Here is a 25,943-nt window from a genome sequence, read left to right as displayed (position 1 = left end):
GTTAAGCGTCTACCTTTGGCTCAGGTCATATTCTCAGGTTCTGGGATTGAGCCCTGCATTGGGCTCCCTGCTTAGTGGTGAGCCTGCTTCTCCCTCTCCCTCTGCCTCCTCCCACTCACGCTTTCTCTCAAACACATAAAATTAAAAAAAAAAAAAAAAGGCAGCTTCATATACATTCATCACACAAGAAGACTCAGATGTTGGAAAGATTTTCTTTTTTTCTTTTGAAGATTTATTTATTTATTTTAAGGGTGGTGGGGGGAGCAAAATGAGAGGGAGAGAGAGTCTTAAGCCAAGCTGAGAACTCAGCTGAGGTTCTGTGCTGAGCATGGAGCCCGACACGGGGCTCAATCTCTTGACCCGGAGATCAGGACCTGAGCTGAAACCAAGAGTCTATACTCAACCAACTGAGACACTTTCAGGTGCCCCAGAAAGATTATTTTCTATATAAGCCCTTCCCAAACTGGGGATAAAGAAATACTCTTTATCTGTTAACATAAATTTGGAAGAACTAACAATTGTTCATAAATTTCTTAAATGCACAGATACATTTAAATTCTTCTTCTTTTTTTTTTTTGGTACCTTAGGACTTCTCAGGAGCCTTAAGTGTGCTAAGCAGTATTATAAATCACCAAGAGGGCATTTAACAGGATGCCTTTTTGACCTTTTGTTCTCCAGGTACCACACTGGCAGCACCTTTTTTTTTTTTTAATTTTTAATTTTTTATAAACATATATGTTTATCCCCAGGGGTACAGGTCTGTGTGGCAACACCTTTTTGATGTTCTCTGAGACAATGTGGGAAAATAACACATTGTTATTTTCTATTAGAAAATTTTCTATTTTCTATTTTCTATTAGACTATTCCCATAGTCTACATATGGGAAAATAACAATTTGCTAACCTTACAACTTAAAAAAAATTAAAAAAAAAAAAGTCATGAGGGTGTGTTTCTGAGACATGTTGCCTCGCCTGGGTGGCTCATGCTCAATAATGTTTTGAGGAAGACCATCGCCTGTGTTTTCAGAAGTGGCAGAGGTATATGGAGCTGTTTTGCCTTTACAAGGTAAGGGCTTGTTTCCAAGTAGCGGGAGAGGGAGGGGGCCAGGAGTGTAGCTGTGTTTGCAACTAGGAAGGACTAAGCTGGCTCCAAGTCACTTCCTCTGTTTCTGCTCCAGCAGAGCATTTTACCTCTCCTGCTATTCCTGGTCTCAGCGATGCCTCCTTTAGCAAAAACTGTAGGTTGCCAGGGTGAATGAGAAACCAAGTACGCCTTAGGTATTAATTTAGTTACTTTATGCTCTAAGATTGGAAGGGAAACAAATGAAGCCTAAAACATGTCAGGTTTGTGACCATGATTGTAACTAAGCTCAGAGCTTTGGTTTATGTCCAGGTTGCATGGATTTGTATGATTCTGCAAGGCTGAGGGATGATTATAATTAAAGATCAATATTTACAATAGCTCCTGAAGACCATTTTTTCCAAGCAGCTGACCACACTGGACTCTCCCTGTGGAATGGACAGGAAGCTCGTATTTTGGTTTCTGTTTTAGGAGGAGTTAACTGAAACAGGCTTTTTGCTGTGCAGTCCTAGCATCACTGTGTAGATAGGACTATGGGCTTATTAATCAATTAATAAATCAGTATTCAGGATATGCTCTCTACTCATAAGTATTGCACATATCCATATGTGCAAGATCTATCTATCTATCTATCTATCTATCTCCTTACCAATAGCCTGGGGGGGATGTCTTTGCTGGTGGGAAACATGTTAGAACCATGAAATCAGTCATTTGAGTAATTTAAATTATTGTTAAATTATAGTTTTATTTGTTCAGTGACACTAGTAAAAAAGATAATGTTTTTGCCAAAAGATAGAAAAGCATAACAAAGAAAAACTGAATACTCAGTCACAACTCATTTGGCAGCGCCATCAATGGTGTCCCCTCGTGGCAGGTTTTTGACTCACTTCCCAGCCATCTGCCCTTTGTCCACTGCAAGTGCACCAGTCCGGTGGTGCCTGTGTCTCTTCCCACAGCTCGCTCAGCCCAGTCCTGCTGCCACTCTTAGCTGGAGTGTTGATACACCTGAGCATTTTAGGGTAGTGAGAAACCCACTCACTTCAAGTAGCTGACTGTGAGAAACTCCCTCCGGGGCTGCTGCCAATATGATAACCTAGTGAGGCAGAACTCCGTGCACGAGTGAGTGATCCTACATTTGGGAAAGTTTCTCTTAATCTCAGAAGTTCTACAGTGAGGCAGCAATGCACAGTAAATTAATGCTCCAAGAGTCACGCAGCACATCAGGGGATGAAGCAGGATTTCAGTTTCCAAAGTGAAGATTTCCAATGTTATCAACCAATCCCTAATTAATAATAAAAATGTTTACACTGTCATGTTTTCAATGGAAACTGAGTAAGTGACAAGGCTTATATTAACCAGTTTCTTTCCAATGTGAGAAGTACAATGCCCGGTCGTTGTGTTCATATAAATAACAACAGGACCTACTATGAGTCAGACACTACTCTTTACGTATAGCAGCCGACATCATGGTTTTACATGTATTAACTCAGACCCCACAGCCTATGAATGTGTATTGTTATCACTCTCATTTTATAGATCAGAAACTGAGGCACAGAGTGAGTCAAAGCTGCCCAGTGAGAGAGTGTAAGGGTGAACCTTGGTGGTCCCAGTGCAGTTTAGGATTAGTATCTTAAGAGTTAGGGGAGTGAGGAGTGAGGAGACGGGGGAGGGTGCATCCCTACCTGATAGAGGCTGACGTACTGTTTCCGCAGCCACTGCTGTCTCTGGTCTGGGAACTTCCTCATCTTCCTCACGGCCCTCGTGAGTTCTAGCAATCCGCTGAAGAGCATCTTAGCTGTGTGCTTGGGCGCCACAAAGTGCAATAATCTGTTGTCTGTGGTCTGGAGCCCATAGAGCAGTGTCACACCAGTCTCAGAGAGAAACATGCTACCCAGTTTGTTCTGAACACACACAGTGTGTATATCGATGCTAGGGTGTCCCATGTACACAGCCTTTGCTGAAAACAGATCCAAGACCCCCTCCGCCAGGCCACTTAATCCAGCATTGCCCAGTAAGGGGAATTTGCCAGGCTCAGACGTGTTACTAAGCACACCAAGTTTTGCTTTAGCACTGGCTGGGGAGGCAGTGGTGGGCTTTATCCAGGTCAAGGTGCTGTTGTCAGGCTGAAGCTGAAGGAAGCAGCGGGCGGACAGGTGCGTGTCCTGGTCATAGTGGATGACAGTGGCCCCCTGCAGTAGGAACTGGTGCACATCAGCTCGGATGGACAGCACGTACCATGGGATCAGCTCCGTGCCATGGTCAAAGGCCTTCTGTGGCTCTTCTGATCCATGAGAGTCCCATTCTTTCGACTGCTCAAAGATGTCATTTTCAGAATCCAACAGATCTCCAATTATAAACCTAATGGGAAGAGATATAAATTTGGTCTGTCTTATAATTAGAAGTGAGAACAACACAAAGCTTTCCACGGACACTGGGCATCATTTTTCACTTCACTATGAATTCAAATTAGCATAGGAAATATAAAATGCTAAAGATTAGAGTAGATTTTTATAGCTGCATTCTAAAAGCCTATATTTAGTAATAGGTCTAACCACAGGAATAAGGAAAGGAACTGCTAGATAAGTTGTTGTATTTTTTATAAGATTTCATTTATTTTATTTAGAGAGGCAGAGGGAGAGGGAGAGAATCTGAAGCAGAGTCTGCACTGAGTGCAGAGACTGGCATGGGGCTCAATCTCATGACCCCAAGATCATGACCTGAGCCAAAGCCAAGCATTGGGGGTTCAATTGCTGAGACACCCAGGAGTCCAAAGTTATTGTGTTTTTAATATCAATAATAATCTTCATGATGTATTAGTTTTCCCTCTTGTATCAGGAACTGTTAACTACTTTATGTACATTTGCGCTTCATTTGACCTACTTGTGAAGAAAGGCTTTATTTATTTATTTATTAACGTTTGAGGAAACAGCTTCAGAAGGGTCAGTAACTCACTTCGGTCATCCAGCTCAGAAGGGGTCTACTCAAGGCAGGATTCTGCTCTGACTCATCAGCCTGGGACCTTCATCACTAGGTTTGACTGCCTTCTACTTGATCAGAACCAAAAGTTGTGACCTGAACACAGGGGGGCTAAAATAGGCAGAACAAGACTTAATAAGCTGGCCGAAGATGTGTCTCTGTTAAAAAATAAAATAGCATTTGTTCAAAGACACTCATTGGAAAATACAGTCACAGTGGCCAGTTGAATAAGAACAGCTAGCTCTTCTTGACATAACCTTAGATTTTCATTGTGTTTCTGTGTGTGTGTCCATGTGTGTGTGCACACATGCGCACATAAAGGACTTGTCAGCTTGGAAAATTTAGCAAGTTGTCTTACTTGAGTTGGGAATGTAGAGTGTTAGGTCTCCGGAAGGATGTGGTGGGGTGGGGGAGGCAAGGGAGACCTCACTGCCTCACTCCTGTATGTCCACCTTGTAGGCATGTGCCCAGGAGAGATTCATGTTTTTTCAAAGCATGAAGAATTTTTATTAAGGTCAAGGTTTCTGGTGTTTGGTCCATAGACATTCGTTGCAAAGTGGTGGATAAAATTGAGAAGGAGCTGGTCCATACATCTCTGGGAAGGAATGTTCCCATTCTCTTGGGAACTTGGCACCTGGGCAGACTACTGCCTCCTGGCAAAGTATGAGCAGTAGCACTGGATTTCCTGGACTCTCAGTCTAGATCCCAGTTCCTGAGCAAGATCCCACTCATGTTTTCTGCAGGTTCTTCCTCCTTGCTTCACATAAGCAGATATTCTTAAAAAAGAAAAGAAATCTACAATAGATCTCGCAAATCTGACAATCAGAATATCCTTTTCAGATAAGCCGCACTGAAAACTCTAGAAGCAATCTTAATGCCCAGCAACAATAAAACCTACAAGTAAAATTTGATGCATTTATATTATGTAATGCATTGCACAGCAATGAAAATAAGTAGTGATAGTTAATGCAACACAATAATAGGGACATATCTTAAGCAAGACACACAAAAATAAATACTGCATGGTTACATTTGTGTAAGTGTAAATTTCAAAACTGGGTAAAAATTATACTATATTATTTATAAATGCATAATAGTGATATAATTATAGAGAAAAGTGGGAAGTAGTATTGTAAAATTCACTACTATAGAGGGAACGGTGGTTAAAAAAAATTGAGAAGGAAAACAAATAGTTTATGGGTGCTGGCAATGTTTTCACTCTGAGTGGTAGTTATGCAGGTATTCACTTGATAATTCTCCAAATACATTAGTTTTTTAAAAAAGTTTTAACTTTAAAATACCTTTAGATTTATGTAGAAATTTCAAAGACAGTAGACCCCACATTCAGTTTTCCTTGTTATTAATATCTTACACTGGGATGGCATATTTGACACAATCATAAACCAATAGTGATACATTATTATTAATTGAAGTCCATACTTTAGAGAGTTCCTTAGGTTTTTTTTTTTTTTTAACCTATGTCCTTTTTTTTTTTTTTCCAGGATTCCATCTAGGATACCATATTACATTTAGTTGTCACATTTCCCTAAGGGTCCTCTTAGATATGGCAATTTCTCACACTTCTCTTGTTTCTAATAATCTTGACTGTTCTCAGGAACACTGGTTAGGTATTTTATAGAATGTCTCTCAATTAGAACTTGCCTGATAGTCTTCTTATAATTAGACTGAGGCTATGGGTTCTAGGGAGGAATTCTCCAGAGGTAAACTGTCATTCTCATAACATCATAGCCATGGGACATACTATTAACATGACTTATCCCTCTTGATGTTGAGCTGGCTGAGGTAGTGTTGGTCGTGTCCCACTGTAAAGTTATTCTTTTTTTTTTTTTTTTAGATTTTATTTATTTGTCAGGGCAAGGGAGAGAACGAGCAGGGGGAGCAGCAGACAGAGGGAGAGGCAAACTCCCCACCAAGCAGGGAGCCCAATGTGAGACCTGATCCCAGGACCCTGAGACCATGACCTGAGCCAAAGGCAGACACCCAACCAACTGAGCCACCCAGGTGCCCCCATACTGTCCTCTTTGTACATTTAAGATGTAGGGAGTTATTTTCTACCTCCTAGAGGGTGGAGTATCTATATAAGTTATATGGAATTCTTCCACATTGGAGATTTGTCTCTTCTCTCCCATTTGTTTGTTTATCACTTATATATGGACTCATGGATATTTATTTAATACTTTGGTTTATAATCTAATACAACTTTACTTTATAGCTCATATTGTTCCAGTTTGGCCATCAGAAGCTCTTTCAGTTGGCTCCTATTCCTTTGACATTTTATGTAATTAATTAATTAGTTTTTAAGTAGGTTCCATGCCCAGTATGGAGGCCAACATGGGGGTTGAACTCACCAACCTTGAGACCAGGACCTGAGCTGAGATCAAGAGTCAGGCACTTAACCAAATGAACCACATAGATGCCCTTTAGGCACCTTTCTTAACGTTACATTTCACAATAAAAAGTGAAGAAACAAAAAGAAAATCCTTTGTGTCTAGCCTAGTTCTATTCCTCTGAAATTGCAACAAGGAACAATGGAAAACCAATACTTATTTATGTACTCTTCTATAATACTTATGTTTGTGTTTCATACATTTAGCGCGGTAGTTAGGAACATGCCCTATATTGTCACCCTGGGATTCATATTTAGCTCTGCTACCTATTTGCTGTGTGACTTAGTCAATCACTCAACCTCCCTGAGCCTCACTTTAACTTATCTTTTTTTTTTTTTTTTAAAGATTTTATTTATTTATTTGAAAGATCACAAGTAGGCAGAGAGGCAGGCAGAGAGTGAGAGAGGAGGAAGCAGGCTCCCCACTGAGCAGAGAGCCCGATATAGGGCCCGATCCCAGGACCCTGGGATCATGACCTGAGCCGAAGGCAGAGGCTTTAACCCACTGAGCCACCCAGGCGCCCCATCACTTTACTTATCTTAAATGGCAAAAAGACAATGCTGGGGCGCCTGGGTGGCTCAGTGGGTTAAGCCGCTGCCTTCGGCTTGGGTCATGATCTCGGGGTCCCGGGATAGAGTCCCGCATCGGGCTCTCTGCTCAGCAGGGAGCCTGCTTCCTCCTCTCTCTCTCTCTCTGTCTCCCTGCCTACTTGTGATCTCTGTCAGATAAATAAATAAAATCTTAAAAAAAAAAATCTATAAAAAGACAATGCTGATTTCACAGAGCAGGTGAAGCTCAACTAAGACAATACTTGCAAAGCACTCAGCCGTGCACCCAGTCTGGCTCAGTAAAGTACACCTCTCTGATAAAATACAGGAAGACCAAGATTTCATCCCTCCTGCTTTCCTTCCCCCCTTCCTTTTCCTATGCTAAACTGGCCCAACTATTCCTTTAAAGGAGCTTTGTTTAGAGTCACATCCACACCCTTTTATCTAATTTCCTTTCTCTGGGACCATTTCCACATTCTCCATGTCACTCTTCATGTTTTTATCAATTTTTTAAAAAATATTTTATTTATTTATTTGACAGAGAGCGATCACAAGTAGGTAGAGCAGCAGGCAGAGGGAGAGGGGGAAGCAGGCTCCCTGATGAGCAGAGAGCCCGATGTGGGGCTCGATCCCTGGACCCTGGGATTATGACCCGAGCTGAAGGCAGAGGTTTTAATCCACTGAGCCACCCAGGCACCCCCATGTTTTTATTAATTTTTTTTAAGAGCAAAAAGAATTCAATTTGTGTCTGTACCCATGAAATATAACCTATGTGAATCTGGACGTAGAACTTCTCATTCTAAATTAGCACAAGAATGAGTGTTGCCCATATTCCATTTAATTTGAGTTCTGAGATAAATCAAATATTTTTCAGTGAAAAATTACAAGCATTATACAAGCATTATAAAAGATTGTGTCTGGGGAGAAAAATTATGAGTCTTTTCTGAAGCCCATTTTTATTGCTCAGAGCTGATGTAAGCTGGGAGGGAGAGACACCATCTCTCTGAAGATCAGTTTCTATTTTTGACCACAAGAAGAATGAAGGGTAGGTATTAGCATTTCTATTAAAAAAGCACTCTTCTCCAGGGGCACCTGGGTGGCTCAGTTGGTTGGGCATCTGACTCTTGGCTTTGGCTCAGGTTGTGACCTCAGGGTCATGATTTTGAGCCCTGAGTTGGGCTCCAAGCTCAGCAGGGAGTCTGCTTAAGGATTTTTTTCTCTCTCCCTCTCCTTTTGCCCCTCCCCCCGCACTCTCTCTCTCTCTCTCTCTAAAATAAATTTAAAAAATCTTAAAAAAAAACCAGGCATTCTTCCCAGGAAAATTCCCAAGATAAAATTGACAATTGTTGGTAATTAAATAAATTCATTTCAAGAAGAAAACTAGTAGCTTCGTGTCTTAGACCATATGGTGAATGTCACACACTTCTGTGCCTGATTCTTTCAGGAGACAAGTCTCTGTGGGTTTACAAAAGGGAGTCAGGTGGCACTTAAAGGGTTATGTAGGAACCAAATAATGTCATCAAATATCAAAGATGTAAACCAGGAAAGAAACTACCTTGTCAGTCTTAGGTCATATGACTCAAAAGGAGGACCAAGGAGTGAAAGAGAAGGAAAGTTTGTATCTCACCCACTGAAGAAATTCTGCAGTGTTGGTCAGCAAGAAACCATAAATTGACAGATAAATATTTTTCTCATGTTCCCTAATGAAAATCTTATATGAGGGGACAGGTGGGCTATTAATCAATCAGGTTATGTATTTTCTTAATAAGCTGCTCATTACTTCCTACAAAGTTAATAGGACCATGATTCATCATGATTCAGAGCCAGCCTGCCTGAAGTTCAATCCTGGCCCTGGGAGGTATAAGATCCTGAGTCCAATGGAACTGTTGTGACGATTACGTAGTCTAATTTCTGTGGAATTAGAGCACTGGATCCTCAGAATCTGTTGTGAACAAAGATCCCAGATAGAGGTAGACGTAGATTAAGGATGGAAATGGCCATAAGGTGCTTTCTGGCAGACATGTGTTTATTTGTCGATGGTCCTCTCTATGTATATAGATTGCTACTAAGGTCAGCCAACAGTGCGGAAAACTTTCAAATAACCTTTGATTTGAAATAGTCTTAAAAAAAACAACAACCCAAAAAACAACTGGTAGAAGCTACTTGTGAGACATTTCAGCTTAAGGGGCAGGGCACTGTGGTAGGGTTATTCTTTGAGCATCTGGGTCCTTTGGACCAATCTGGAATATAGGTTTATCTCCCTCCTTAACAGCATTAGGGACTCCGATACAAAGCATTCATTTCTTTGTTCACAATAGATTCTCAGGATCCAGTACTCCAACTTCACCGAAATTCTTTTCTAAAAACACTCTTGCCCTTCCCAGTGTAGGTTCATACACACACACACACACACACACACACACACACACCACACACACACACACAGAGAGAGAGAGAGAGAGAGAGAGAACTGGGAAAGGCTTTGCAAAACAAGCCACAATGTCTCATAAATGCACACAAGTGTGTATGAAGACTCCAAGATGACTGCAAGGTATGACTCCTGAGTACTGACTACAGATAAAAATCTTTTGTGGCAAAGATGCTGAAGTTGGTAGGCCTAGTGGTTTTGGATGGCTCTAGAGGATCTTCGAGCTGGACCAGGCTCTGCCATTTGAGTGTGGCCTTGAAGAGGCATAACACATGGCCCGAGACTGCTGATTTCTGAACTTCTCATTGGGCTGTGGGTACACATGTCTAGATCAGTAGCAATGCCTGTGGATACAAGAGCAGCTAGAGCAATGGAACAATTACAAAGTTACAGATGCTGCCTTGCAGAGCTGTGCTTCTGGAAGTGAGATCTGGGAACCACCTGATCTACAATCACCCAGAAGTTTGGGGGAGCTGCTGAATATACTGATTTCGGGGTGTCACTCTAGCCCTAATAAAGAAGTATATATGATTTAAAAATATTTTAATCCTTGTCCCTGTGCCCTGCCCAGTGATTAATAAGAACTGTTTTTATATAAACTCTGAAATAAATAGAATATCATTGTTTTAATCCTAAAATTTAACTTGCTGAATTTTTAGAAGGGACAGGATAGCTCTAGTTTGTTCTTTTTAAAGAGATGGCAAGAAGTAAAGTTATGAGCAGTAATTCTAGAACAAAGAAGCCAATTTAAAAAGGTAAATCCTAGTTCAGAATTGGTAAAGTTGGAATATAAAGTATGGTTTCCTGACGAAGGTGGTGGATTTGTGCTAGGAGTCTGCCTAAAACCAACTGATATAGGAAAAAGAAAAACATTAGCATCTCTTATAAAACTTACTGCCACCGTGCTTTATCCTTCAAGGAATTTTTCCTAGAGCTGTTGCCTTCGCTGGGGCTGTCTTCATCCTCTGCCTCCAGACTTCGGCTGCAGCTTCTGATGGTCTGAAAGATGCTGTTGACAGTGGACTCCTTCTCTGAATTCTTTAAGCCATTATGTCCCACTCGTTGTAAGAAATTATCTTGTCCGCTGTAATCGGCTACAAACTACAGGAAAACATACCAAGAATATGTTATTGCAACTTCATGTACTATTTCTAAATAACCAACTTCGGTAGGGAAATAAAGTCGCAGTAGTCATAAATAATGGCACTTGCGCCTATTTTATTGAAAGAAAAAGAAAGAGCCTCCAGGAAAAACATTTTTTCGTTTCACCACATGAACTGTTTAGAATTCGCTCTTGTTTTCACTAAGACAACTTTAGTCCCTCTAGGAATCAACACTCCATTTCAAATTTACAACACAAAAAGCAATATTATTTCAAGGTTCCCTAGGGAGATTAGCCACTTTACAGAAAAAGGGTAAGGTTGTTTTATCCTGGTAGTGAAAATTGAGAAAAACCATGACAAAACTTTATTATTCTATGGAACCAGATGAAATTCCTGGGGCCCAAGGAAAACACTGTGAAAGGATGACATTTTGCTTTACTTCCCCCATACCCTACAGTAGCACAGAGGCTTCCTGATGGTTTTAAAGCTCTTATGGTCTGTATGCATGATCTGGAAACGCCTGCCCTTAGAGGTAAGAGCTCCCGCTGTGCTGCTGGATGTGGCCTTTCCTGCTTCGAAGACATGAGGGAGACAGTGTGGGTGCAGCTTGGGGGGGGCTTGCTATAAGCTTTCTCCTCCATTTAGTGCACCTTTATCTTCCTGCATAAGCCAGAGGAATGCAAGCTGGGAGTGGGGCTCATACCCCCCAGGGGCTCTTAAGTCTCCCTGATAGCAGGTGATGTTCTGGGTTCCAGGTGACAGAAGAGGCTGAGTTTTAGGGGTGTATGTGAGTGTGTGTGTGAGGTCAGTAGCGGTGCTGTTGCCAAGTGAGAATGACTCTAGATTTGGGTTTGGAACTGCCAGGTATGGGAAGGGGACGAGGGTGGAGGGATGCAGTCGCTGGGTGATGGGCCTTAAGGAGGACACTTCATGTAATGAGCACTGGGTGTCCAATGCACTAAACTCTACCTCTGAAACTAGAAAAAAAAATCTTGGTGAAGTTCTCCCCAATTCAGTCTCTTCTCTCATGTCTAAACATCTTTTTTCTGTTTCTCAAAGCCCCTTCTCTCCAATGCCCGACACCCTGAGTCAAAGTTCACACGGTCCTCTCCCCTCTCAGAGTCAGGAACCAGGAGGCACAGGGCTGGGCAAGCTGAGGCAACTGTGATCAGAGCCTGGAGCTCGTCTTTCCATGAGGCCCCAGCTTTTCCAGCACCCTCCCACGAAGGGGGAAAGCAAGGCAGCCCTGATCTCCTGCCATGCTTTAGCCCTCTAATTCCAAAAAGTTAATACTGACTTAAAAAAAAAATATTTCATTTATTGTCAGATTGAGAGAGAGTGCACAAGCAGGGGGAGCAGCAGGCAGAGGGAAAAGCAGGCAGGAAGCCAGATCAGGGACTCAATCCCAGGACCCTGGGATCATGACCTGAGCCCAAGGCTGAGGCTTGACTGACTGAACATTAGGCAACTGCCACGTGTCCCTCACTTGACTCCCTTTATCCTCAGCATCCAGACATTCCCACCCACTGAGAGAAGAAAACCCCGACATCCTTAAAAAAAAAAATCAGAAAACAACACTGACTTCCACTTGTACTTACACACTGCCCCATTCTAAGTAAGTTAACAAGATGAAGCCCAAACAGTGCTAGCTGGCATTCTTTTCTCCGGAACCTCACAGGACCTGTTACCCAACACAACAGCAACGTTGATAAACAGGCTCTCCCTTCCGGCGACAATGACTCTTCAGATTTTGAAAGGCCTCACCTCTAGAGTTTCTTCTTGGGAATTGTACCTCGGGCAAAGCTTCATGAGGCCAGAGGCTCCGTCCAGTACTTCACAGAGCTCCTTCAGAAACACCCCACAGAATGGAACCACCTTACAGCCGGGTATGTGCAGGGCCCGCGTGACCACCTTCCTGTACTCGCAGGAAGATTCGTGCTGAGCCATGGCGTCCTTCAGGCTCCTCATGGTCTCCAGGTCAGACTGGTCCATAAACTGCCACATTTTTAAAACTTTTCTTGACCTGTTGCAAGTAAATGATTTTTTTTTTTTTTTTAGACCAAAGGAGAAATAATATCATTCACAGTGTCTAGCCTAAATTCCATAGAGATCCATTCTTTTTGCTTGTTTTCCTTATGTTCTAATAATTTACTTAGGACTCCTATCTCTACCTACTTTTCCAAATGACGTATTAGTTTTAGAAACTAAAACACAAAATTAAATAGGGCAGATACAAATAACACATGGGGAAGGAGTTAATTTTGGAAAGTGGGAGCTGAACCTAGGTTTGTGCTTTTCTGGCAGCTGTAGCCAAGAGGGAATCTTAGTGGGTAATACGGTTTGTACAGATATTCATGGAGGATTGTCTGCACAAAACATGGTTCATCCACTCCTCTTGATCTTTTAAATGCTGTCCTTGGATTAGGCCGGTCCCTCAGTGAAATACAGAAACCCTGTTTTGGCCTCTTTTGCACAATTGCTTTTACTAAATCCAGCTTTGACATTAAGCCACTGGTCCATCCTGAGGGACATTATCTTAAAATACTATTTGCATAACAGGATGTTAAAGGGCACTTTTCCTATGATGAAATTGCTGCTGAGAGCAATAGGTGACATTGTACCCCACCTCCTAAAGAAAGGGACCAGGTCGTCACAAGGGTACCCACCTGCTCTGCCATCTGGTCTATACCCATCCCTCAGCCTGTGCAGAGGAACTGGGTCTGAGCATCTGGGTAGGGGATATCTCTCTGGACAGAGCTGTCAGAGTGTGCTCTATGTGAAGGCAGGAGGATCACCCCCAGGGCAGAGGGCTTCACGTGAACTCCATGGAGAGGCTGACCTATGTCCTGAGTTTGTTGATGCATAGCCTGGTGTGTGTGACCGGGAAAGTCTAAAGACAACAGGCTTCCTAGAGCTGCCTGAAGCTTCCAGTGAGCCTGTCTTGCATGTGCAGAGTCTGGTCATTAAATCAAATGAGAGGTTGAAATTTTGATTTATATCAGACTGGATTTAAAAATCTCTTTATCATCTATAAGACATTCAAAGGACATAGAGAAGTACAATTCGACAAATGCCCAGACACCAATCTCTCAATATTAATAAAACATTAATATTAAATAATATTCAATAACATTAATATTAAAAAATAAAACATTAATATTGTGGCTCAGGCCCCAGTGGGTTCCTCTATGAGCACACACTCCTCCTGCCCTCACCAAAGGGGACCACAAATGTACTTCAGCATTCTCATGCACTTACAATTCTTTATAGTTCCCCAATATATGTACATATCACTAAGCAGCTTGAGAACTGTCTGTGTGCTTTTAAACCTTATAGAAATGGTATTGCACTGTAACACAATTGTGTTACAATGAAAGAAAATAGGCTTTTTTCTTGCACAGCTATATGTTTCTGAGATTTACTCATGCTCGTGAGCACGGGAGATGGAGACAAGCTTCTGAACATATCTGTGACTGCAAAAGCTACAAGACCTCCCCAGGTAGAGCCCAGAGCTGGGGAAGGAAGAGCTCATCTTGTAGGTCTGAAAAACAGTGAGATCAAAAAAATAAAATTGTTCCCTGATGTCACCCCACTGAGTCCAGCTACCACTGATATCTTACAATTTGGGGAGAATCCTTTTTGGGGGAATGAAATAGAAATATAAATAAAGTGAATACATGATTCTCATTTTTGGATCACCCTTCTTTCCATGCATAATGGGGTCATCATGGTACATCTGGGGGCAAAGGACAAAGTTCAGCAAGATCAGATCAATGATTTTTTTGTTAGATTGAGAACTGACGCTCTTTTAAAACTTTTATTTCTTTTTATGTTTATAAAGGCCCTAGATGCTCATTGTAAAAAAATCTGGAAAATAAGGAAAATCCACCCACAGTGCTACCATCCACAGACAACATTAGATACATTTCCTTCCAGTATTAATTCCATTTGTAGATCTCTGGTCTAAATATTTTTAAAACATTGTATAAATATTGCAGAGGTCATTAAGTAAAGACAGACTTGTTCCCAGATATTTTTATGCATTATATATTGCTTGTTTTCCAATTATATTAAACATATTTCATACACATTTTTGGTGGCCACATAATATTCCACTGTAAGGATGCATCATATTATTTCCCCACTGATGTTCACTGGGGTTATTTTAAATTGACACTGTGATTGAGTAAATATTGTTCTATGTAAATCTTTTTACTTCTAATTGTTTCCTCCAGCGATCCCCTGTTCCTGGTGTAGTATAGACCCCGCCCACAATCAACCAGGCCTCTGTCTTATGTGACCAGTATAATATGGTAGAAGTGACAGTGTGTGATGTCTGAGGCTAGGTCATAAAAGGCACTGCAGCTTTTGTCTTGTTTTCTTGTTGTTCACTTTGGAGCAAGCCAGCTGCCCTGCTGTGAGGATAGTCATGTCCAGAACAGAGGAAGAGAGGTCCCCAGCCAAGAGCCAACACAGACTTGCCAAACACAGAGGATAAGCATCATTAAAATAGAATTATTTTATCATAATACGATCATCCTTGTATTAAAAAGAAAAGTAACACAGGTTCTTTTTAGAAAATTTATCACAAAGAGAATCCAATTGTCCAAATTATCTCCTGTTCTCCCAGTATTCTTTCCATTTTTTCCTTCTTTTGAGCCATGCCTGATACATCTGTATGACCATTTTAAGTGCCAGTGACACGACCGTTTGAGTTTATTCTTAGTTAAGAAAGTTCAAAAGGACAAAAAAAATTCCAGCTCCGAGAATTTCTCTCCCAACCCAGAATCCCTTTGCAGGGATCTGGAGAATCAAAGAAAAATCTCAATAATGTTATGAAGCAAGATCTATTTATAGTGAGAACCCTCACTGGGAAGGTGAATCTTGGACACTAACAACAGCAGGTTCACTTTTTGGAGCCTTACTCTGCCAAACACACGTGCAAAACACTTCATACTATCTCACTAAATCCCGCGTGAGGAAGTAGGTGCTTTTTATTATTATCATCCCCATTTTACAGATGAATAAACTAGGGCTCACTGAGGTCAAGAAACTGGCTCAGATCATGCAGCTATATACACCACGGGGGTGCCAAGATTTGACTCCTTGTTATTCTGACCCAACAACTTATACCCTTCTGCGCCACACCACATTGTCTCCCACAAGAGTGAGGGGCAGTTACTTTACACCAGGTAACTGAGGCTGAAAGGGAATAAGGCAGTGATTTATTGATAAAATGATGATCTTATTACTAGCTTGTGGGAGAAAGCATATAAGCAGCATAGGAGAGGTTAAGGGCAAGGGCTTCCAAATCAAGGCTGTCTGCATTCCTATCCCAGCCATGCTAGGTGGCCTTGGGTGAATGACTTAACTTCTCCTAACTTTAGTTTCTTTTTTTATGTGATGTGGGAATAATAATAGCATTGACCAAGAAATTGTTCTGAGAATTAAAAGATTTAATGCATAGGAAATGCACAATCCAGTGCTTGATCCATGGTAAGTATGCAATTAAAACAACAGCTAACTGAATCCTTACTGAATCCTTGTTATCAGTGCCAGCCATTCCCGGTCATGGCTGGGAGCCCAGAGTGCCGAGGCAGTTCATCAGGAAGAGCTGGGAAGAGACTGTTTACAGTGGGGTTTACAGGGCACAGAGGGCAAGTGGGGGTCACCAATGGGGTTGATGTTAGTTGTGCAGCCAGGTGATTTACCCAGTGTGGCCAACAGCATGGGCCCAGAGCAGATGTAGCTAATTAGGATCGTGACTGGCCACAGGGGCTGAATTCTGCTGCTGCATTTAAGGGACAAGGTTTGTGGTGTTAGCAGAGAATAACATATTTCCCCCAAACAATCACTACCAATTGCCTGGTTTGGATAAATGTGGTTTCCAGGGCAATTAATTACAGTGCCATTCGGCTGCTGTCCAGATAACTGTGTTCCCCACTTCCATACCTGAGGCCAGCCAAGAACTCCATGACAGCATTGTAGTTGCCCATGTTCCAGCAGCATTTGGCCACATGCACCAAATAGGAGAAGACTTCCCGCTTCTCCTCCATGGAGCCCGCCGTGAGGATCAGCCACGTCACCCAAGAGCTCACCTGGAAAATGCAAAGAGGGGCATCCACTGAACCCATGTCCTGCAAACTCAATGAATGTTTTTTTCACAGGAAAACTTTTTTTTTTAAAGATTTTATTTATTTGAGAGAGACAGAGAGAGAGAGACAGAGAGAGACCCCAAGCAGGGGGACGAGTAGAGGGAGAAGCAGACTCCCCACTGAGTAAGGACTTGACTGAGCCGCCCAGGCGCCCCATCTTTTTTTCTTTTTTAAATCAGTTAAGTATTAAGAAATGCAGGCCCCCCTCCCCCCGCCGCTAAGGGTTCTGAGGTGAAGCTCTAGGCTCCATCACTGCTTTGTTATGGGATTCTGGGAAAATCCATATTTGTCATCTTCCATCTTTAAAATAAGGAGGCAGAAAGGCAATTCATAAAGCTCCCTCTTGATCTATAAAATTCAATGAGACTATAAGAAAATAAGGCCTAAGGATATTTATTTATTTCTTAAAAAAATATTTTATTTATTTATTTGACAGAGAGAGAGAGAGAGAGAGAGGGAGTACAAGCAGGGGGAGTTGCAGGGAGAGGGAGAAGCAGGCTCCCACAGAGCCCGATGCGGGGCTCAATTCCAGGACCCTGGGATCATGACCTGAGCCAAAGGCAGATGCTTACCTGACTGAGCCACCTAGGCGCCCCTAATATTGATTTAAATACATTTAAATATAGTTGACTATATTTAGTTATAAATATATATATATTTAATTAATTAATATAATTTAATTATATTGATGGGTAGCAAGATTAAATGCCAGTCAATACTCTCAATCCATCAGTTAAAGGGTATTTATCCAGTAGTAAAATGCAGAATACCAAATTAAAAAAATGCAAAAATATACATATGTAAACTATCTCTCACAAATGCATTACCAATTATGCCCCTCACCTGACTAATATTAGAAGAACAAACACTTATACAGCACTTACTATGTGTCAGGCATTACTCCAAGTACTTTACGTATGTTAACTCACCTCTCACAACAATCCTGAGAGTCAGGGGTTATTATTATTCTCATTTTATAGATGAATAAACTGAAAGACAGAACACCTAAGAGATTTTCACTCAGAGCAGTAAAGCCTAAATTTGAAATTCAGTGTTTGACCCAGGGGAGTCACAATTAACTGCTCCCTAAATGCCTAGTGTGCGTACATGAGCTGTGGGAGGAACATTATTGTAATGTGATTAGCTTTTTCTACTATACAGACTAGAGTATACTATTTAATAATAACCTGCTACCAAGTCCCCCTTTGATGATATGCAGCACCCCTCCCCCCCATATTTTGCCTAATCTCTAAGGTTACTTTGCTGCTATTTATACTTTGGTGCTTGGACTCTACTGGTCATTTAAGTCACCTGTTCCATCCTGACTGACGTCTGGGTTGATAAACCCAGCTGTTAACAAACCAAAGCCTTGGTCTTGACCCCACATCGCCCAGGAATTACACCGGTTCAGCAACAGTGCTGAAACCTGGGGTCAGCTCGTTTCCCTCGCCTGAGAAAGAGTGAGGCCTGAACACACAGTTCATGGTCACCCATGGCACCTGCAGAAAAAACAAGTTTAAGGTCTATGGTATACTGCACCTCCTGCCCGTCTCCCTCGATGGAATGACAGGAACGGATGGCACTGAGAGCTGGCAGCAACCACAGAGGGCAGTCCAGACCCATTTTTCCAGATTAAGAATCTATGGTTCAGGGGAGTAGTGATTTTCTGAGGTCCCAATTCTTGTTGATGTCAAAATAAGTACCTCCTGTGGAGTTCTCTTTTATCTGATAAGGAGTGACAGTTTCTTTTAAACTTGGTGCTGATTAGGTTTTTCTAAGCACTCCATTAAGAGCAGCACCTCTGAACACAGAGTTGGAATAAAAGGAGAAGATGCCAAGAAGAGTCCCGAAATACAATGAAAGCGATGAAAAAAGCAGAACCCCTTCCCTTGCCCTATGCAGAAACAACAGGGAAACAGGGGAGCACGCACCTCTGCTCTCTACTTGCAACTTCAGGAGAACAGATCTGGAATCAGACTCCTAGGACCAGCCCTGGTGCAGATCACCCTACAAGGAATTCAGAGCCTCTTGGGAAGAAGATAACCTAAGAAAACCATTTGTTCTGATTTCCAGGGCTGTTTTGAGCATCCTGGTACCTTCTGGGAATTCCCAGAGCTGCCCACTCTCCTCCAGCGATGAGCAATCCTTTGCTCACTGTCTGAATGCCTTGTCCCCTCATCACCTGGTTACCCAGTTGAAAGTCATCTTGTGAAACCCTTGCTCTCTAGAGCAAGAAACTGTTGGGTCAGTAAAGACTGGTATCTTTGGTGCTCTGGTGTGGTTCTTCCTTTTGTGTGATTTGCTTTTGATGAGCCCTAGCCTGCTGTGGGAAGCCATGAGCAAACATTTAGAATCATGAAATTACTGACTCCTTGAGCTAGAAATTCAAACCCATCTCCTTATGAATAAAAATGAATTCCCTAAAAGTTAAAACGGTTCCCCAACAGCCAGTGCATTAATTCTTGAGACCTCTGGCTATATTCTTCGTATGGCTTTAGTTCCTTTTTTAAAATTGAAATCCACAGCAAATCAGCAGCTCTGGAAAGTCATTGCTCTTTCAGGCTCTTCTGAAATGGTGACTTACTAGTCTAGTGTCCTGATAGGATTAATTCGTCTTCTTCTGGACAGCCTGCTTTATGAGCAGGCGCATACCACCACGTGGTTTGTGCCTCAGTCCTGATCATGCATCCAGATTTATTTCCTATCAGTCAAATCATTTTCCATATACTTTCCCACAATGCTAGGAAAAAAATAGCGATACGATATTTCACATGGAAACCTAATTTAAACCAGCAGTTCCATCTCTGTGTGTGAGTCCCCAGGGACTGGTTGTTGGGATTATGTAAGCACTGTTATCATAAACACACACACACACAGACACACACACACACTCCCATCTGCTTACAGACATCAGGGATAATTTTTATTGTGGCCTAATGTATTCATGATTTCATGGGCATTAACTGATCAGAATTTCATCACTAATTATGAAAAATAAATGTCACCAAAAAACCCCATGAGGATTTGGCAACGCTTGAAAAATGTGGTCCCAAAGCATAAACGGTGGTCATATTTACTAAGTGGAAAAAAGGATGGGTTGCCAATCCAGAAAGAACTTCAGGACACTGAATTTACACAGAAAAACACAAAAATCACAAACATAGAAAGTACTATGACTCAAGCATAGTGAACATGTTAAAAGATTATTTTGTATTAACTGAATGCTCAGCACAGAATAAAGACAGAATGTGGCCCCCAGCCCAGTCATGTCAGAGTTCCTCCAGAGGCTCTGTGCTCCCCCGAGGCCTGATGCCCAGTTCACACCTACAAGTCCTCCACAAATGCTCCTCTCCTGATGCTCCTCCCTCCTCCCTTGCCTGTATCAGACGCTGAGGCCTAGCCACACTGAACAGCCTGCTCTCCTCACATCAAACACCTAGTTGACATCACACACGCTCAGTTTGGAAGGAATGTTCTCGCTCCGTTCCTAATCATCTTTCCCTGGCCCCACCACGTCCTGCCCATGTCCTTGGTAAAGTCAAATCTTCACGTTGGCCACCAGGCCTCCAACCCCACCTCGTCTCTCCCCTACTCTGCTTTTAGGGAGATGACCAAGGTCTTGTCTCATTTCAGGGGGCTTTTACAGGAAGATTTTCCCCCACGCATGACCTTGATTTAGCTAACTTCCTACTTGTCCTTTAGGCAAAACTGCCCTCAGACTCTGCCATCAGGATCCCTGCCCCGGGCCCTAGGCTTTAGAAAGCCCACGTTGGGGTGGAGGAAAGTGTCTGCCCCGTGGTTGTGTGCCCACTTCCAGATCACTCATCCCTGTAGACCCAGGACCCCCAAATCCCCCATCTGAAAAGTTCAAGCCCACTTTTGGGCCTGCAAGAGTCTTTCATCTGCACCAGTCCTCCTGTGGGTAGATCCTGACACTAGGCCTGAAGGCTGGCTGAGGGGCAGGGGGTGTGGTGTGTAGATGCAGTCTGAACTTGGGGTCTGAGGTGTCCGCACACAGGTATATACAAGCCAGCATGGAAAGAGCAGGTGGACAGGCCACAGGCTAGGGTTAGAGGCAGGGCTGCCTTTAGGAATCTGATGAAAAACATCACTTTCTTGAGGAGGCCTGCTCTGTGATGCTCCTGGTTCCCTGACACCAGACCTCCTGCTCAATCAGCACCATGTTCCTCCAGAGTGCTCCCCAGCAGCAGTGCCTATGGCAAGTGCTCCATGAGACCCGGTGGAGGAGGCAACGTGAGCTCCTCCAGCAAGGCTGTTCGGATGGCTCACCTAGCACCTCACATCCAGCTTCTCCCTGTTTTTCCCTGACTTAATGCTGGACCTTGAGACTGAGCTCCCGTCTGCACTGGGAGTCTCCCTGCTGCTAGGACTTGCATCTGCTTTATTTTTATTCTATTTGTGCGCCTGACTCTTTCACATGGATCTGTTCTGTCTCTGCCGCTAGATCTTACGTCCTCAAGGACAGAGACCATCTTTCCCACATCTTCACTGTGGGGGTGCTCGGTGCCTCTGACCAACTGGCAGGCCACCCAGAGTCCCAGGAGGCCGCTGGCAGAGAGGATTCTCAGCCTCCAATTGGTCAGGGATTATATTTGGGAAAAGGCCTGAACACTTCCTACTGCTGTTCCCAGGTCCAGAAAAAAGAGACGCATGTCTTCATGCCAAAAAGCTTTTTTTTTTTTTTTTTTTAAATATGCTGAGCAATTTCCACAGAAAGATGATCCTTTAGAGTGGGTATCTGGTCACCTAACTGTAAGGGCTGGATGTGAATAGTAGGATCCGCAGAAGACAATGAAAACCTGGACAAAGCCACTCGAAAGTAGCCTATGTGCAGTGCCCAGTGACACCTGCCCTCCGCAGAGCTTTCCTAAGACAACCCCTGAACTGTGGGTGTGCAGGCAAGTACACCTGTCACCACACACACACACACACACACACACACACACACACACCCCTGCCCAGGCAGCACTCTACAACATGTGCAACACTGGCCTCAGTACTCCTAGTGGTAGCAGCAGGCTGTTTGTTCCAATGCAGATTCCAAGGTCTCACCCAGACTCTCTGAGCGGGGCCCAGGAATCTGCATTTTTAGAGAACTCCCCACAGATTCTTATGCACATTTAGGTTGAGAACTGTCCCAGGGGTTTAGCGTCCCTCTCTGCACCCCTGGTGCAGTCTTGCATCACAGCTGAGGCGTCCGCTCCATACTACCAGTCCACTACTATGGATTGCCATCTCTGTAACCTACCTGAACTGGGGCTGTCCCCGTGACCCACGTGGAAGCAGGGAGGAGCAGCCAGAGGGAACAGAGAGCACCGTGGAGACCATGGCACCAGGCCAAGTGGACCATGTTCACCCCCGCCTGCTGCTTCCTTGTGCCTGGTCCCAAGGCAGGCCACCCAGCTATCAGCCTCAATCTCCTCTTCAGTAAAATGGGAATGATAGCATGACCTCCTAAGAGGATGATAAGGATGAGACTGGAGACTGTATGCAAAGATGGAAGCCCGAGGCTCATTGTGTAGTTACAACCTCGGTAACTTGTTTACTGCTGGGACGGCTCCTGCCGCGAGAGTGCTGTTCCCTGAGTTGTGGAGGAGCTGAATTCCAGGAAGCAGAACACAGGAATCCTGGAGAAAGGAAGCTCTACATTCTTCTTCAAACCACAAGGAAGGAAGAAGCCCAAAGCTGGACCAGGAAGAATCCGTGATTGCCCTGAAAGGGCTTGTGCCCTGAGTACAAGCCTTTCCTAGAAGAAGAGTAACACATATTTCCTCTGCTCTGCAGCCTTCTCTGAATCCTTGTGAGGAATCAAATAGCCCTTTTTGCCTATACAGTCCAGTCCCATACATAGACATATATGTGTGCATACTTCATATATGTGTATGTGGGTATATTTCTAGTACTTTGTCCAAGACCAATCTTCCCAGTGGTGAGCTCCTTAAAGCAGAGGCCATGACTTATCCACGCTGGGGGCTCAGTGTTGAGGATGCAGAAGCCAGCAAGTTACAGGTGCTCAGACATGCTTCCAGATATGATGTGGCTCCAGGAGAGTCTCTTGAACTCCATGTCCTGCTTGGCATGTTTCCACCGGTAGCTCTCGGTTTAGGACGGATGCAGAGGGGGAAAGAGAGGCCCCTAAAGGTGGCTTCTGGAGAAGCCCTAAATACATCTTGGATTATACCCTCTCCCCTTCTCCTCACATTGTATCGCAATTGTCTACAGAATGAATCTAAACCTTCTTTTTTTGGTCTTCAAGCCTGGCACCATCTGATCTAAATTTCCATCTTCAGCATTAATTCCCACTGTTGCCCGCCACTCACCTGTCTGATGTTTCAACCCTACTATGTTTTGTACCATTACCTATCCTCTGCCTGTTCCTATCTCTACACTATTGTCCTGTGTCCTTGGGGTGTGAATACATAGGGCATTTTGTTTGTTTGCTTTGACTGTCCAATGTCTCTTAGTTGAAATCAGCTTTCTCCATCTTGATCTATATAGAATTCATGGAGCTGCTCCTCCTCTGACTTCAGGCCTGGTCTCAGTGATTTGTTCAAAGAGGGGTATATGACTAAGCCAGGCCAACCAGAGCCCTACTTGATGGAGTTATTCCCTGAAACTATCAGGAAAAGAGACACAATCTTTTTGTTGGAATTGTAAACTGTAAAGACATGAGTCAGATGCCTTTGCCACATTATCAGGAGAGCTTACCTGAGAATGAAGATAATACAAAAGAAAGATGAAGATAAGGGGTGCCTGGGTGGTTCAGCTAGTTAAGTGCCTGACTCTTGGTTTCAGTTCAAGGTCCTGAGATGGAGCCCCAGGACAGGCTGGGGCTCACAGTGTGAGTCTCTTGTCCCCCTCCCTCTGCCTCTCCCCTATCCCCCACTCACACGTGTTATTTGTGTGTGGACACTCTCTCAAATAAATAAATAAAATCTTAAAAAAAAACCCCGATGATGATAGATTCCTGAGGACCTTACATTCCTAGATCCAGCCATACCTGAAGACCCAGGAAGAGTTCATATACATAAACTCCCAAATGCCTTTATTTTGTTAAAGCAGGTTTGAGTTGCTGCTAACTTGCAACTGGGGCAGGGAGAAGACCTGACAAATAAATCTGATGACGCTCCTTCTTTCAACAAATACTTACTGAGTATATTGAGTATCTACTATGTCCCGTGTACCATGCCGGACACCAATAAACACGACAGACATGGCATCTGCTCTTGGGGAGGCTGAGCCTTGTGGGGGAAAATAGCATAAGTAAGTAATTAAAGAGTAGTATAGTGGATGCTATGATTGGGAGATACAAGGCTAACTTAACCCATTTCTATGCTACCATCTTTGGAAGTCCAGTCTTTTTACCATTCCTTGGTCCTTGCTGCTCTCCCAAAGTATTTTATTCATAACTCTGTAATGGTGCTAATTCTTCCTATAAACAGTTACTCTATGCCTGTGCGTTTTTGCCAGGAACTATGCTAGGCATGGGGGCCAGAGGGGTTGGAGCAAGTATAGGAAAAGTAAGATAGCATGTTCTGTCTTGCAATTAAGTCTGTTGTATATATATATATACACTTCTCTAAACTGTCAGCTCCTAGTGCTCTGGCCATCCTTCTATTGTTTGCAGAATGTCTTCCCCACGGTTTGCAAAAAATGCTTATTCTCAGATTCATCAACTAAAAATTCCCTATATACTCAGAATTCTAGACTTCTTAGAATTGTTTACCTTTTTTAAAAAAAATGTTTTTTCTTTATTTTGATTCCATTTAACTGACAGTTCATGCTAATAAATAGCATGTAAATATTCCCAATGTGAATATGGAAGTTTTGACAAGTGCTCAATTCCACATGACATACTTAATTTAAACTACCTTTCTGTACAAAGAATAAATTCATTAAAAATTTTGAAAATGTTTTGCTGTTCCACTCTCTGTGACACCACATTCCTTTTTTAAAATTGAGGTATAATCTGACAGACAGATTCATTTCAAACAACATGATTCAATACTTGTTTATATTGAAAAATGATGGCTGCAATAAGTCTAGATATAGTTACACAAATTTTTTTCTTGTGATGAGGACTGTTACAATCTACTCTCTCTGTAACTTTCAAATACACAATACAGTATTACTAGCTGTTATCACCATGCTGTACATCACATCTCCTTGACTTGATTATTTTGTAATTGGAGGTTTGTACCTTTGGACCCTCTTCACCCATTTTCCCCACCCAATAACCCACACCTCTGGCAAACCACCAATTTGTTTTGTGTATATATGAGCTTGGTTTGTAGCACTTGTTATTTTAATTCTACATCTAAGTAAGATCACAGGTATTTGTCTTTCCCTGTCTGACTTAGTTTCCTTAGCTCCATTCCCTCGGGTCCATCTCTGTTGTTACAAATGGAAAGATTTCATTCTTTCTTATGGTTATTTACTGTTTTATTTATTTATTTTTTTTAAGCAAAGTTACCTGTTATTTTTTGACAGAGAGAGACACAGTGAGAGAGGGAACACAAGCAGGACAAGTGGGAGAGGGAGAAGCAGGCTTCTGCCTGATACTTGGCTCCATCCCAGGAACCTGGGATCCTGACCTGAGCGGAAGGCAGGAGCTTAAGGACTGAGCTACCCAGGTGCCCCTGGCTACTTACTGTTTTAAATGCAAGGAGAGGAAACATTTGACTTCAATATGCAGATGCCATTTCTAGCTAAACGGGCTGCAGAGAACTGCCACGAGTCACGTAGGCTGCATTATCCTCTGCTTTCTTACCTTACTCCACTGAACAGGTCATCCATCCTGAAACCAATTATTACACGGTATTCAAGAGTGAGCCTCATTTCACCCGTATTCTCTCCTTTTGTATCTATTGATAAAAAGTATCAATAAAAAGTAAAAGCATCTATTGATAGTCCTAGAATAGGATCTTCGTTATTTCATTCCATTTTAATAATGGGATTGAAACCCATGGCCAGGAGTTTACATAAAAAGTGTTGATATAAATGAGCAGTTAGCTTCAAACTATCCTGATCCTACCGCAGGGCCACTTATGAACCGATTTCTTCTCCTCTTTGCATGATTTTAATAACTTAATAATAATACTTCAAATAATGATTTTAATAATAATACTTAAAGTTCTTAAAATCACTGCCGCTTCCGTGTAACGGGCATGTACCTGTGAGAGGGATGCTGCTTATCCTTTTTAATCCTCTCAGCCTTACATGCT

General features: G+C 42.7%; 1 protein-coding gene across 4 annotated transcripts in view; it reads right to left on the bottom strand.

Moving 5' to 3' along the window:
• Positions 1 to 25,943, bottom strand: part of PLCE1 (phospholipase C epsilon 1) — a 326,743-nt gene that overhangs the window by 71,413 nt on the left and 229,387 nt on the right. For all 4 annotated transcript variants that reach the window (XM_082721986.1, XM_082721988.1, XM_082721987.1 and 1 more), the window contains exons 5-8: positions 16,496 to 16,641; positions 12,308 to 12,566; positions 10,336 to 10,541; positions 2,763 to 3,438 (exon numbers count right to left, since the gene is read on the bottom strand). In XM_082721986.1, coding sequence (XP_082578112.1) covers positions 2,763 to 3,438; positions 10,336 to 10,541; positions 12,308 to 12,566; positions 16,496 to 16,641 — 1,287 coding nt within the window. The remainder of the gene's footprint in view (positions 1 to 2,762; positions 3,439 to 10,335; positions 10,542 to 12,307; positions 12,567 to 16,495; positions 16,642 to 25,943) is intronic.

The sequence above is a fragment of the Mustela nivalis genome (assembly GCF_964662115.1).
Source record: "Mustela nivalis genome assembly, chromosome: 2".
NCBI lineage: Eukaryota > Metazoa > Chordata > Mammalia > Carnivora > Mustelidae > Mustela > Mustela nivalis.
The sequence above is the reverse complement of the archived record's forward strand: the minus strand, read 5'-3'. Positions and strand labels throughout refer to the sequence as shown.